This window comes from Rhinolophus ferrumequinum, chromosome 13 (assembly GCF_004115265.2).
Source record: "Rhinolophus ferrumequinum isolate MPI-CBG mRhiFer1 chromosome 13, mRhiFer1_v1.p, whole genome shotgun sequence".
NCBI lineage: Eukaryota > Metazoa > Chordata > Mammalia > Chiroptera > Rhinolophidae > Rhinolophus > Rhinolophus ferrumequinum.
In genome coordinates this window covers 25,958,324-25,973,323 of record NC_046296.1, presented here as the reverse complement: position 1 = coordinate 25,973,323, position 15,000 = coordinate 25,958,324, and the positions used below count along the sequence as shown (strand labels likewise).

The 15,000-nt window shown below is 39.1% G+C and overlaps 1 protein-coding gene across 3 annotated transcripts in view; it reads left to right on the top strand.

Moving 5' to 3' along the window:
• The first annotated feature begins 483 nt into the window (after window positions 1-483).
• Window positions 484-15,000, top strand: part of UGP2 (UDP-glucose pyrophosphorylase 2) — a 43,764-nt gene continuing 29,247 nt past the window's right edge. The window contains exon 1 of one of the 3 annotated variants that reach the window (XM_033125342.1): window positions 484-586. Coding sequence is in view for 1 of the 3 variants with exons in the window: in XM_033125340.1 (XP_032981231.1) it covers window positions 1,676-1,694 (19 nt within the window). In the remaining 2 variants the exon portion in view is untranslated. Of the gene's footprint in view, window positions 703-1,302; window positions 1,695-15,000 lie in introns of those variants that run through there. The other 2 variants (XM_033125341.1, XM_033125340.1) reach the window with 2 other exon arrangements.

Here is a 15,000-nt window from a genome sequence, read left to right as displayed (position 1 = left end):
ACGCATCTTCACCCTCTTCAGACCTCACGTGGTGAGTACAGTTTGTGTCTACTGAGAAAGGCCTGGGTTCTCTCAAGGCAGTTGTGGGGAGCTCCGGCTCTATCCGCCGGGCAGGTATCTATCTTCAACATCTGGTAAGCGGGAAGATTTTTACAGAGTGCAAAATAACCACTCATGCTTCAGGCGCTCTCCCTTGCTAAAGTATCTGTAGAAAGTTGGGTGTTTTACTGGTGAAACATCCCTGCCGCGTCGCCTCAAATGCGGCTCCCACGCGCGGGATTCCCGCGTTTGGCTCCGCGCCTAGCCCTCTGGGCTTCCTCGCAGGCTCCCCGCCCCCTGCCACTTCCGCGCGTCTCATTGGCCAGGCCCTGCGTCCGCCTCGGCTCCCGACTGGCGGCTGCTCCTGTCCGTCTGCGCAGCAGGAACATTTCCGCATTAAGGGGGGCTGCTCCAAATGGAGGGGGAGGGGAACTGTTTAGGAGAAAGTGGGGTCTTTGGTTGTCTGGAGCCGGCAGCCGGGTGGGCTGAGGGGGTCAGCAGCTGGGCTGCGACTGCTAGCGAGGGGTTCAAGGTGTGCATGTATCAGGTGAGAGAAGGAGAGAGAAGGGTGCCTCTGGGGTGACATTCTCTCAGCCTGCGAGCTTTCTTCCTGGGGCGCCATAAACGCCCCAATTTCCCAGCTGCTAAAGGAAGAGGAGGAAGGTGGGTCTCGGTGGCTGTTTAGGGAGGGGCGGGGACGGGCTTCCCACCACCCCCTAGGTGGGTGTGTTTCCCTTTCTGAGATGTGTAGAGCCCTTCTCCTGGATCTGTTGTGTTGCCCTGGAGGCCGAATTTGGGGTTTGGAAGATCGCAGGGCAGGAGGGACTATAATGTGTGCTTAGGAGGATCGGGGCCTCCTCGGGTTCCAGTCTGTCGAACTCGGGGCGGCACACGCGTTCTCCCCCGGCGGGAGGCCCCTTAAGTGTCCACTGCGGGGGAGGGGCGATGTACCCTTCGGCCCCTCCCTCTGGTGAAAATGCAGCGGCAGAGTTTCCGCCGCTGGCAACGGGAAGGCGGGGAGCTGGAGGCCCGGCCCGCCCGCGCGGCGAATTCTTAGCACCTCCTAGTCCCTAGATATTTATGGGCTGGTAAAAATGGTTGCATTGCTACCCCTTGCCCGCCTCACCCTCCTCCCCGATCCCTGCTTGGGCGGGGGCCACTGTTGACCGTTTTTCCGGGTAACTGGCCGGAGGGTGGACGGCCTTGAGGAGAGCAGGGGGTGCGGCCCTCCATTGCCTGCTGTGGTCCAGCCCCGGAGGGCGTGGGGACCGGGGGGGCGGTGAAATAGCCTCTGTAGATCCGCCTCTTTCATTGATGAAATTTAAGTTCGTGTGATTTTTACCTTTTCCGGGAGTCTCCAGCTGGCCCTCTCCTGTGTCAGGAACGCAGTGTAGGCAAGAGTTACAAGCAGACTCAGTCGCACCAACTTTCTGCTTTTGGAAGTGGAGGTTTTCTTTTTTTGTGTGTGTGGCAGTTTTAATCGCTCAGAATAAATATTCCCTTAAGTGGCTAAACTTAGGAAGAAGAGAAAGAACACGTCGGTTGTTAAAGCAGAGGAGGAAGTCACTGCCTGATAGCGTGACTTCTGTAGAAATTAATATATACATAAGCCAGAGTATTTTAATAAATCACTAAAATGTCGAGATTTGTACAAGGTAAGACATGCTTCTTCTTATCTCCCGGGTTGCTTCAAGTCGAATTTGGGTACTAGCACTGTGGAGGGTTGATGGGTAATTTGGAAGTGGAAATGTTCATTTGGGATACTATTTGCGAAACCCTTTTGGTTAAATTGACATTTAAGTTGCTGGGTGGCATTTCAGATACGTATAGATTATACTTTTGTCCTCTGCTGGGTTTAGTTATGCCTCCCTAAAATCAGGTTAGTAGCACTCTGGCTCTCCGGGATAGTGGCTGAAAATGATGATAAAACAGGATTTTGGTTGCTGATTAATAATCCCTGTTCTCTTTTTCTGGTCGAATTCAAGGTAACTGTGTCCGTGCGGACAGGCTGAGGGAAGGCAGGTGGGTTTTGCCAGGACAGTTGGGGGAAGAGCTTTAGTGTTCTCAACTCCTACTCCGTTTGTGTGTACGTGGTTTGAGTCTCAGATTCATTTATTGCGAAACCAGGAGTAGCTCCTAAAAGCTGGAGGTCATTTCAGCAGGAGAAATGACTTTGCTGCATTGCTGTATTTATTTTTTTCCTTCTTTGAAACCTGCAAAGATTATTAAGGTTTCTTTGAAATTTGAAAATTGCCCTGTAAATTCTTAATAGAAGGGGTTAGGGAGTGTGAAAGCTTTAGCCATCTTGCTGAACACAGCAAGTAAAGTTCACAACCACTTAATGTGACTCTCAATAAATGTAGATGTATTTAAAATTGTCAGTAATGGCCCTCATTTGACCCTGGGAATAAAAATGCCTAGTAAATTTTACATCACTTTATTAACTCTTTTTGGACTTTTGTGCAATAGATTAAGAATTTGACTGCCTGCCTTACGGAAACAGACGGGGACTCTTACGCCTGCCTTTTTTAACTCTAAGCTCAGAAATGTCACTTGTCATTAGACTTTCAAATTCATGTTATACCTTATATGTGATGAGATACATCTTATGTTCTGATGAAATAAATGTCTTAGTCAAAAATAGCAAGAAATTTGCTGGTTTTGTAACAGCAGCTACAAAATTTAATTATCAGAAACCCAATGTTTTGCAAGAATATGCTAGATAAAAGTGGACAAGTCACTTCTGTTTAAAAGCTAACTAAGAATATTAGTTAAATTCCAGATGTGGCTTATAGTTATGCTTTAGAATAGTTTACAGAGGTGCGCATTGACTGATTTCACAGCCTTTGCTATTAATGGCTTACTGTCTTCAGGAGATTCTAAATCAAGTGCCTAAGAGTTGTTGTGAATGTGGTCATTCCTTTCCATTGTCGTCCACTTTTTAAAAAATAAGCTTTTTATCTTGGAATACTTTTGAATTTATAGGAAAGTTGCGCATTTGTTAAAACCAGGAAATTGTCATAGGTACATTAATTACTACTAACTAAACTACAGATTTATTCAGACTACTTTTCCATGACTCAGTCCAGCTTTGAGTTTAGTTGCCATCCACTTTTGCTTTAAATGGTAGTTTTCCTTTTAAATTGGCAGTTTTGCACAAAAAGATGACATCCCCCCAAATTAACATGATTGTGCTCCTGTTTATCATTGTTTAAATTTTGTACTTCAAGTGTAAACCCCTTATATGTTTAATTAACTCTGTTGCTGCTACAAATAATAAACCTAATTGGCCTACGTCTCAGCTGTCGCTACAGATCAGTTTTCAAGTGTAAGGATTAAGATTTTTGTTTTTGAATTTTTTTTGTAGCAGATCAGATTGTTTCATCTTTGCTGTAGCACTTACTGATATTTTCACTCATTGACACTTAGGTCATACCATTTCATAGGGGAAAGACTGAACAAATATTAGGCCGCTAACTGTTTTCATACCTCGTCTCATTTAAGCTTTCTAAGAGCCCTGCAAGGTAGTAGATTTTTATCATGACCTTACAAAAGAGGAAATTTAAGTATCTTGTCCAAAATATAGCTAGTAAGCACTGAAATTCATACATGTGTAGATGTATCTAAAACCTTTGTCCTTTCCAATACTTTTTGCCTCTTATATTAAAACTTTTTATCTACATGGCTTGTTTCTCCAACTAGACTGTCAGTTCCCTGGGGACAAAGATAATATTACATTCCTGGGGGAAATTCAGTGTCTTGAAGTGGTTGATGCTGTAAAAGAATTTGTTGTGGATGACAAATGAGAAAGTCAGCACTTTCCTTGTATTTTTTTTGTAGGTTAGTGTACATTTTTTGTTGTAGTTTTAAAATAACACCCCTTAAGATGATGTAAGTGTTGAGAAAGAACCCCTTATCTTTCTCAACACTTACATCATCTTAAGTCTCAACACATTATGGACTTAGGTTTGAACCCTGTTACTAACAGGTAACCTTAGACACATATCGTTTCTGAACCTCAGTTTCTACCTACATAAACATTGAGTATTAATACTTATGCCACAGGGTTACTGAGAAGTTGAAATGAGATGAATTATGTGAATGTACTAGTCACATATTAGATGGCAGGTAATTTTTACTTTTGTTTCTTAAAATGACAGTGGCCTTTCAGATAGCATTGCCACCATAAGGATAATCACATGTCATCAACAGAAATAAACAGAAACAAGGCAGGATGACAGCTCTCTATTTTCTTATTTCAGGTTTGGTGTTCAGGCCCCCAGCACTTGGGAGCTGATATGTTTTTTGTTTTTTTGTTTTAAAAAAAGGGGTGGGGGTAGAGAGGGGAAGTTTGAACAGTGATGTAAATACATAGTTGGTGATAGTTTTCGTTTCAGTCCAGTCAACAAAAAATTTTTTGAGTGCTTACAAATATGCACTGCACTGTATTGGGATTTCTAATGAATCCCTTATGGTGGGAGACTTGAAATTCAGAAGATAACTGTGTTTTGCATACACATGTTTTTGAATAGTGGAATTTGGGGTTGCTACACTTAGCTTGAATCTCTTCCCCCAAATCTAGGCAATATGCTTTATACGGAAGCTGGGCATCTCCATTTTCAAGTGCTTTGACCATAAGTTGTGAGGTAGAACTGTTCAATTAATAAAAATACTTAATGTCAATAGGCAGGATAGTTCTCAGTATATATTCTTTGGCTAAAAGAAGGTTCAACTTTCTTTGGGTATCTCCCAAATCTGTGTTCCTCAGACACTTAAGATTCTTTTTCATAGGAAAACTTTTTAGTTCATCTAGGGCATAATTCCATGGTTTGGTGTATTCTGCCCTCAGGTCACTTTCTACTTGCCTGTGATATTCTCCATTTGCTAGTTTTCTCCCCTCCAGTGGTTGTTACAGGGCCCCCAATTATTCTAAATAAATGTTGAGTACTAGCTGAGTGAGAAGTGGCTCCTTATCACAGTTGGAAGTGCTAGGGTTAATTAGCAGCTGTGATTTTTCTGCCAGGTTTGTCATTTGGTGTCATTATGGACTTTGCTTTTTAAAAGTCCTAAGAGCTGTGGGGTAATCGCCCTACAAGATTTGAAACTTATAAATGGTTCAGGGTCTGTTGTCATCTAACCAGCTAAGGCCATGTTATGTGCTTATACTATAATATTAGAGGAACTTTTTTTAAAAAAGCTGTTTTTAATAGGCCATTATCTGTCTAAATTAAATTAAAAAAGTCTCTTAATGTTCTTAAATTGAAGTACTTTCTTACATTTCAGGGGAAGCCATTTGAGTACGTGTGTTCACTTAAAAAATATTTGAGGCCTGTCAACCTTCCCATTTGTTAGAATTCTCTTTTTAAGACTTTTTTTGGTGATTCCTGTTTGGTAGATGGCAACTAGCCAGGAAGGATTAGCTGAGCTAATTATAACTAGAGGGGCCTCAGATGAATAGAGGGATGAGAAGCATTCTGGGCCTGGTCGGACCTTGGCCTGGTTTTTCTCAAATCCTAGACCAAATTTAGCCTGTTGCTGATTTATTTAGATGACTAGGATGCTTTTAGCCCAGGGGGATTGTGGCATTGATTTGAGGCAGAACTAAAGGTGGCAAAGCAATGACTAACGCATGCTCCTCATTTTTTAAAGATGTGGTTTAGGATTCATTATGTTGCCTAGAGAGAGAGGGATTAGCTAAATTCAGAGTCACCGTTACAAATGGAAAATGAAAAGAAACTCAAATAGTTGAGCTGATGAAAACTTTGTTTTCCAATGTGAACCTTGTAATCTCTATGATTAAATTGCCTTGTTCTTGATAACTGGATCTTCTAGTAAGATGGATGATTTTCATTTGTGAAAGCCAACTGAGGAAAAAAGAAATTGATGAGGAACATTAGAGAAATAAGAAATACTAGCTGGTACACTTCTCAGTAGTGCCATTTTAATATTCTGAAGATAAAATGAAAAATAATTTTAAAAGGAAATACTCTAAGGTATTAATTTTTGTACAGTAGGTGTTTTCTTATAATATGGCTTCACAGAGACCATTGTCTCTGAGACCATTCTCTCTGTTATTTTTTTCATAGACAATTGTAGTAACTTTAATTAAAATAATAGGATACTTAATTTTGTGTGAGTAACATTTGTTGGCCTAATACTGAAAATGTTCTAGGTAAAAGAATAATATACTATCATTTTCCAGTTTCCACCAAGCTGTATTTGGTACTTTTTGTGAAAGTGCCCAGAAAGTCAGATATATCCATTATTGAAAAGTTAATATAAACAAATATTCGAAAGTCAAACTAACTCTGGATTATCTGTAAAAAATAAATAATTAAGAGTTGACTATGCTAACTTTCTATAATGCTATCCCTCTTAATAGCCAGAATTTATGCCAGTGGAGAATATTATAGGAATATTAGAATAAAATTGTGGGGGAGAGTCTCTGAGGGTTTGGGATTTAGTGAATGAAATAATGTGTCACTTAACCATCTTTTGATTGCTTAGGATCTTATTAGAAGCTGGAGTTTTTCTAAGGACTGGTGTTCTTTTGACACAGCCTACAGTTTCTTTTCTAAAATATATTTAAACTTGGTATACTAGTGTTTGAATTGTGGATATCTTGGTCTTGAGTAATTTAATAAGTTATTCAGGCATGATGACTGGTAGTTGAAACCATATGTCTAGATCTTTGAAATTATACTACCAGGCATGCATCTTTCTGTTCCTGACTTACTCTTTGAAAGTTGGCTTGCTAAGCTATTGAAAGAAACTAAACTTTGTGTTTTTTGGTTGGGCTTATGTGGGAGAAAGGGGATAATATTTCATTTGAAGGCTGTTTCCTAGTTTTCTTGATTGGTGATGCAGGCATCTCCTTTAGTTTGTTGCAGAGTAATTGTCTAGGGCTCAAATTCTGCCTCTGCCAAAAGTCCGATTGTTTATTTTTCTTAGTCATTGCCAAATGAAATTGATTGTGCCCCCAAACCATTTTGATAATTAAGGATTGTTTTTGAGAAACATCAAGAAATTGGCTATGTTGTCTCAATTAACTTACATAAACAACAAAATGTTTCATTTTCCAAAACACTTCTAAATATTTGTTTTAATTTTTTGTATGTAAATTGAGTTCCCTGTTTCTCTGTGATTTAACTTATATCTTAAATACTATTCATTGTATTCATGTGTATGAAATAGTCATATTATGCTTAATCCACTTTTTAACTATTAGTCACCAACTTGTAAACAGTGTTATTATAGGGGACACTCCCTTTAACAATAGCTCCACTTGCTCCTTAGCGATAGAGACCTGCAGACAAGGTGATTGGAGTTTGTATTTTCCTCTGGTTGCAGCCCTGGCAAAGGCTGATGTGATGTTTCCTTTATGTTATATCCCTGCCTACAATTTTAAAACTTCCAAAGAGTTCAGGAAAACAGAATAACACAGTTCTATGTACTGTTTTGGGTTCATTTATGCCAATGGTAAAATGCTTAGCTTGGATAATAAAATATTTATAGAGGCATAAAAGCTTTCTTCGATTTTTTCATTGCCCAGAAAATAAACTATATAGAAGTAAAAGTTGAAGAGCACAAGAGCATGCTTATTCTGATATGTAGTTTTAACCCTACATAATAGACACAGTTGGGTTTTTGCCGGTTTCCATTCAGATTTGATGGCACACACCTGGAGGTGATAAACCTTGTAAGATGCACTATAACCAAGAAAGGGGAGACCGTCCTCCCGGAAGGAGAAGCAGGGCACTAGGCAGCAGGGTTTAGATTCCACTTCAGACTGCCACTGTGTCCTTCCTTAGTCAGCATCTCTCTGCCCGTTTTATCTCCAAGATAAGGGAATTGGACTCAGTGACCTTAAAGCCTTTCCGAGCTTCAAAGTTTTATTTAAGTGCACATATATCAAATTATAGGGCGGGCCTGCCAAATTTTTTGGTCCTTGATGGTGATTTTATTTTGTATCCCTTTTCCTTCCTCTCAACAAATGAATGTGATACACCCCTTGGCATGCCTTCTTCCTTATTTATCATCTATTAAACTTAATGCAAAGGTGTGGTTACTTAACTAGTTGACACGTCTCTTCTGTCAGAACAGAATGTTCTATTTTCCAGAAGTGATATATTCTGTTGTTATTTTAATTTTAAGAGCTACTCTATTGTATGAGAGCAGGGTTATTCTTAATTATTAATGAGAAATCTTGTTTATGTATAAATTCTAACAGTTAAAATTTTTGTAAAGTAAGCAGTGCATGATTAGCAAAAATTAGTAGGTGGCTCTGTATATTCAGTACTGGAGTATTGGAACAGTTCTCAAAAGCCTGATGCCTTTTTATTTTTTGTTATCAAAATGCATTTATTAAGCATTCATATGTATGTAAAGTTGAGTCATTTAAAAATCTACGTAAATGTAAATAGTTACACTATAATTTACAATATAAAACGATCAACATTGACTTTAATACTAAAAGTGTATAAAATTGATCATATAAAATCAACTAATTGATTTTATATGATTCAATGATGAGTATAATTTTCCATATTTTTCCTAAATCTAAATATAATGCTCAAATTTGTTTAATCTCTAAAGTTAGTGAAAACATGCTCACATTTATATAAGTTAATACAAATTGAAAGGAAATTTAGAGGTTATTTTGTCTAGATTGCCTACCAGTTTGGAATTTCTTTGACCATGTCCCTGATACTTGACTGATAAATCAGCCTCTGCTTGAGAAGCCTTAGGGACCGCATGTACACAGGATACAGCCCATACTTTTCTTAGCCCCGCTTTCCTTCCCCATGATCACAAACCATGGCTCTCAAACGCTTTGCGTTTGGCCTTATCAGGCACTACCTCCAGAAGACTGGAGTCCACCTTCTTTATCTATACCCAGCACAATAGGCTCTTCCTTACTGACTTAATAAGCACAGGGAGATGAATTAGTTCAGACCATTTGAGTATTCAATATGTCTCAAGCTCTGAGTTGGGAATCCAGCAATGAACAAAATTGACATGATTTATTCTTACAGAGATTATAATCTGTTGGGTGAAATAGATGTTGAGTAAATTTTTTAAAGTATGATGTTATACAGGAGTGGTATGGTACAAGGATCTACCATGTCAACATGTTATTTATAAATGGGCAAACTTGCTTAGTTTAGAAAGATTTCTAGGAGATGACATTTAAACTGAACTCTGACAAATTATATATTAGTGACTGTTCAAGCCACTAATATGAGAATTTAAGTCATAATCTCCAGTTTATTTATACATTATAGATGCCTGCACTGCGCCAGGTGCTGAGGTAGGCGTTGGGGAGTAAAAATTGAATAATGTAATATGGCTTGTACCCTTAAAGTATTATAGACAGGCACGTAAGCAAAGAAATCGAGTTTGGGAGGTGTTTGATATAGTACAGAAGCAGGAGTGGTTAAAACCTTAACATAAGAGTTGTGATAGAAAGGAAGGCCTCTTTGAATGTCCAGAAACGACCACCTAGACCATTCCTAGAACACTAGGAATACCACTCCCCAAATAGCAGAAGCTCGGCACTCAAATCACAGTTGGAGCCTCTGGGGGCTGACGGATCAGGTTTCCTGGAGTTTGGGACGACTCTCATGATTTTGGAATTCACACTGGGCTATTAACTTCTCATTTTTTCTCCTCCTTTCTGCCTCTTCTTTTCTAAAAGTGTTGGATGACACTTGAGATGTTTTGGAACAATCTTATAATAGTTAAGATGCTTTTAATTTCATGGAGCAGGAAAAGACCAACTCAGTTGGCTTAAAAAATGAGGGACTTATATCACATGAATCTTGAAGTAGGCTGTTCCAGGGTTGGTTAATTCAGTACAAAGATTACGTCAGTCTTTCCTCCCTTCTGCTCTGCTCTCTTTAAGCATATCTATCTCATTCTTGGTCAGCTTCATTCAAGGTCCCTAAATGGAAGAAGAAACAAGAGATGAAGGACGGACACATTATGTCCAAGGATGGAAAAGGCACCATTTCTTCTCTTTTTTTTTCATTGAGGAACACCTTTCTCCACAGTCCTTTGTGGCTCACTGGCCAGAATCATATGTATTATGTTTCATGCTTAAACCAGTCACTGGGAAGGTTTTAAAATCTGGGCCTGGTGCCATCTCTGAAGCACATGGCCTTGGGGCAGAGAATAAGTGATAGAACAGCATTGGAGTAGGGAGAAGAACAATGCATGGCTGCTACAAACATATTAAGATGAATGAAATATAATCTATATCAGAGCTACTCAAAGCAATACTGGCAGCATTCGCTTTTGAGAAATGCATATCCTCCTACTCCAGACCCACTGAGTCAGAATCTCTGGGAGCTTGCCCAGGGATCTGTGTTTTAACAAGCCCTCCAGGTGATTTGTATGCACAGTAAAGTTTTAGAAGCACTACTGAGATGTCGCAAATGGAGTAGGAAATTGCAACCTTTAAGCGTTCTTCTGCTTTAGCACTTTCATTAGTTTTGGCTACTCACAAGGGTACTTCAACTTGGTTTTTAAGACATGCCTGGCTAAGGAATTTGTGTATACGTATTTCCCCTCAAATGAAGTTCTATTAAATGAGAAAGAGAAGCGATATGGTTGGGGTTGCAGCTTAGGGGGACCAATCCATTCTTCTTGGTAGCACAAGATTAGAGTGACACATGGTCAGACTAGTTAGACAGCTGTTATCATCACGACCAGGAGAGTGAAAACAAGAGGAACATTAGGGTAGCAGCAGCAGGAATGGAAAGCAGTGAATGGAACTGTGGTGATTCAGTTAAGAAGTGTGGTATTGGATTGGATGTAATGTTGAAGGGAAAGGAGGGAAGAGCCAATTGTGACAGATTTCTAGGTCCCCCAGGAATGATGAGGAGAATGTTAATGCCATGGAAGGCAGGGAGATGAATTAGTTTAGACCATTAGGACATGTTGAGTTTGAGGTGCCCAGGATACCTGAGGATCCAGGTGCAAAAGGTATAGAGGACTAGGGAATGTGAGCTTACAACTCGTGAAAAATGATCAGGATGAGAGGCACATATATGGGAGTTTGGTAAGGGAGTAACGGAGAGGGGAAATGGTCTGGGCATAGAATCTTAGGAAATCCAGGGAGTAGGAAAAAAAGAGGAGTCAGATATAGAAACAGGCCCAGACAGAGATGGAGGAAAAGATGTAGGGAAATATTGGGTAATGGAATACAAAGAAGAAAAGCTTTTCTAGGAGGAATATTCACAAATAACTGAGGTTAAAGGACTACACAGTATGAACCCAGAAGAGGATGTTTAGCTTTAACTGAGTATAAATCTAGTCAGTATATGTCTTTAACTTCAGTCCTGGTTATTTCCAGTTGCTGCTACATTCCTGGAGTCTTACACTGGTATCACAAGTCATTTCCCAGTTTAAGATTAAGTGAGCTCTCCAATTCTCTGACTTTGGGTACATCTCAGTGTGGGTTTCCAAGGATGGTTGAGACTGATCAGAAAAAATGAATGGTGAGTGGTGGCGGGGGGACAGCTCCTCACCGTCTTTGTTGCTCTTGGTGTTCTTTCTGTAGCCTTTCCATCGTGTTCGCACTGTGAAGCTAACTTTCTACTTTAGAAAGCGAAGTTGTTTGGTTTGTGCCAGTATCAGGATGTCCAGGAAGGATATTATTTATGTACACTTCTTAGTTACTGAAATGGATGAATCGAAATACCCGAACCAAGAAATGAAAACAATTACTTGTTAGATTGAGTGTCTCCTACCTCTTGATTCTCTCTCTCTCTCTCTCTCTCTCTCTCTCTCTCTCTCTCTCTCTCGTCGGCTCCAGTTGGATAGAGGAAAAGTCCAGGATGTTGAAATTTTAGCTCTTATGAACGAGGAAGAATTAGGAAATTGGGGTGGCAAGGAAACCTTTTAGAAATAGTTACTGCCAGACATATCCCAAATTAAATTGTAATGAAGTCAACCACGACATTTCTAGTTAGCCAGTTTTATGTGGCAGGGAGTGTTCTGTCTGTCCCATTGGATATAAGAAGACATTCTGATAGAAAAGCTTTTGTAGGAGAGTGTTATTTAGGCATTTTGTGCCATGGATTAAAGAGAGTTGGACTAAGAGGAAAAAATGAGCAGGATATTTTCACCTGGCTGTCTTAGGCTGGGGCTCAGAATAAACTGGCTTTGTTTCTGGGTTCCATAATTAGCCTGCTCTATGACCTTGGATAAGTCATTTAACTATTTCAGCCTCATTTTCATATCTGTAAAATGTGGAGGGTAGATTAAATGCTCCCTCTCATCTCTAAAAATGTTTTGATTTATGACTGAGGGAATGAAATGTTTGATCCTTCATTCATTCTCTGTCTAAATTCGAGGAGAATCAATTCTCTATTGCTAGGAAGTGAGGGACAAAACATTTTAGAAAGTTAGAAATCTACATTATTCATGGAATTCTTTACTTGACCTTCCATTAGAATCACAGCTGTCATTGCCAGAAGTGTAACCTGAGAATGGTAAGTCCAAGAAAGCTTCTAAGGTCTGTATTTCTTTTCCTACCAGAAATTCCAGACCTTTCTTAAAAATTCAGGATGGATAAGGAGGTCACTGCAGAGGGAAATGGTTTCTAGCTCTGTGCCTCCTGGTTTGTGCCAGGTGCTTAAAATAGACTCTCTTCTTGAATAAGCACACTTCCTTATTCTTTATTCTTGATTATTCTTTATTCCTTAAAAGCCCATCCTTATTCTCTAATCACTGAAAAACAGAACTTCACAGTTGCACTTTGCTCAGGGAAAGGAGAGGGAATAGAGTAAAAAGGATAGGCTTATTGTAATGTTCTTTTTTGTGTTGTGGGTGTAGAAGGAATACAAAATTGTTTTCATTTGCATTTGTGCTGTCAGAGAAATGGGAGGAATAAAGGGTAGGGCTGTTGGTCATGACTGGAGTTTGAATCTGTGTCTAAGTTTTGTTGTTTTGTTTTTTTTTTGAATCAGTGTTTGAAGGTTGGACCTGCCGCAGCTGGCAACCATCACATGTAGTATTAAATTTAAGTCTTTCAGCCAGCGTTTCTTAGTTTGGCTTGATAGGGAGGATAGTGACATGGGTTCTATGCATTTTAACCCTAAGTCATGTATGTTGATAAGCTATTCTGCAGAGAAAGTCCCTAAAGTTTGCTGGGTTGTTTTTGATTTTTTTTTTTTTTTGGACTGTTGTCATATAGACAGCTCATACATAGACAGCTATATAGTTATTTTTAAACTTTGCAGTTACATTTAGTTTTATCTCATTTGGCATTTGCCCAAAATAAAAGTAAGTTAAATGTTTCCATCACTAGTTTTTAGGAATGTGACAGTGAATGCTGGTCTTCAGTGTCTACAGCACACAAAGCAGCAGTCTACAGATGTCTTTGAAACTAACCAAAAACAGCCCCACTTATTTTAAAAATTATTATATAGTAATTTCTTGATCTATTTCAATCATTCTGACACAGAATCAAACAATTCATGTGTGTTCTTTAATTTAGAGGTTTTATATTTAGTAGATTTTTCTTCCAAATTATTTTCTAAACATTAATGTGGGAATTGGCTTCAGGATTTGGGGAGAGACATCCCAGGTATCCATGGGTGGCAGGGTGGGGGACTTCATCTGTGACAGATTGTAAATTACAGCTAAGTCAGCCAAGGGGTGAATATGTGTGGCTGATGTCACATTAACTCTAGTTTAAAATGTTCTAGAGTTTTTACTTACCTGTCATAGTTAAATGCACCCATTGTCACGGGTTTTTACAGATTATAATCAAATTGCTTCTTACTAATTGAAACATACCTTTAGGTTGTTGATGGAACACAGACATATGTGTTTCTTAGCTCACAAAGAAGTTATTTATGAACCACAGTTTGGGTCACTTTGGTAGTTTTACTGCAGTCCACAAACTTAGTTGTGTTGTGGCTTATGCCTGTAAAAAGAACACAGCTAAAAAATGGCTATTTTAGGATTAGCCTGTGTGTTTTCTACAAATTTCCTTGTGTTTTTTTCTCTTGGGTTTTAATATGATGGCAAGTGTGTATAAAAGATTTTTGAAGAGCTATGTTAAGTATCTCATTTTTTAATATTTTTAGATAATTGGGAGAGGGAGAGGCTGTCTGCATGAAATAAATTGCCTCAGGAGTTAACATAATTTACTAATTTCTGCTCTCAAAAGTATCTTAAAATTGATTATGTTGGCTTTAATTTTGTTTATATAAATGTTTACTTCTGCCCAGATGACATGAAAGAATTTATGGTATGGGGGAGTGTTTTTATCTTTATTGAAATATGTTTCTACTAGATTAACCAACATTTGTAGAACTAATTAGTTATCAAACAAAGTGAACATAAGCTTCACAAATCTACATTTATAAAACAAGGTATTGAGGATAAAGGGGGAGGTGAACAATAATCTGATCATCCCTTGTTTTATAAAAAGACAGGATAATTGCTATCTAGATAAGTGTGTGAAACATCTGTGTTGGCATTGTTCTCCCAAAGTACTTGGAACTGGCATGTTTTCTTTTTCTGTATTTTTCTATTTTTGTTGGTTTTCATCTAAAAGGCATTTCTGTCACCTTTAGGGAGATCCATCTGTCACAGAAGTGCCCAACTCTGCCAAAAGCCCTGATAGTCTTGTCTGACACAGATGAGCATTGAAAAGTCTTGACTGAAATTGAGGCACAGAGGGGAGGGGCAGCCCTATGTCCTTCTCCTTTTAAAGTGAAACTTTTGATGCCAGAGCAGTAGAGGCACCTTGGAACTGTCAGTATCTCTCAAGAGATTCTTCTTGAGTAAAGAGTGTGAAGCTGCAGTGCTCTCCTTCTAAAATGGAAAGGATTCCTTAAATTTTTCATCTGGCCTGGAGGAGGAAGGAGTCTTTGGCGTCTATGAAATTGCCGGACCCCTTCAGTTCTCTTTTGATGCAGCTTCCAAAAGGGCGTGTTCTACAGA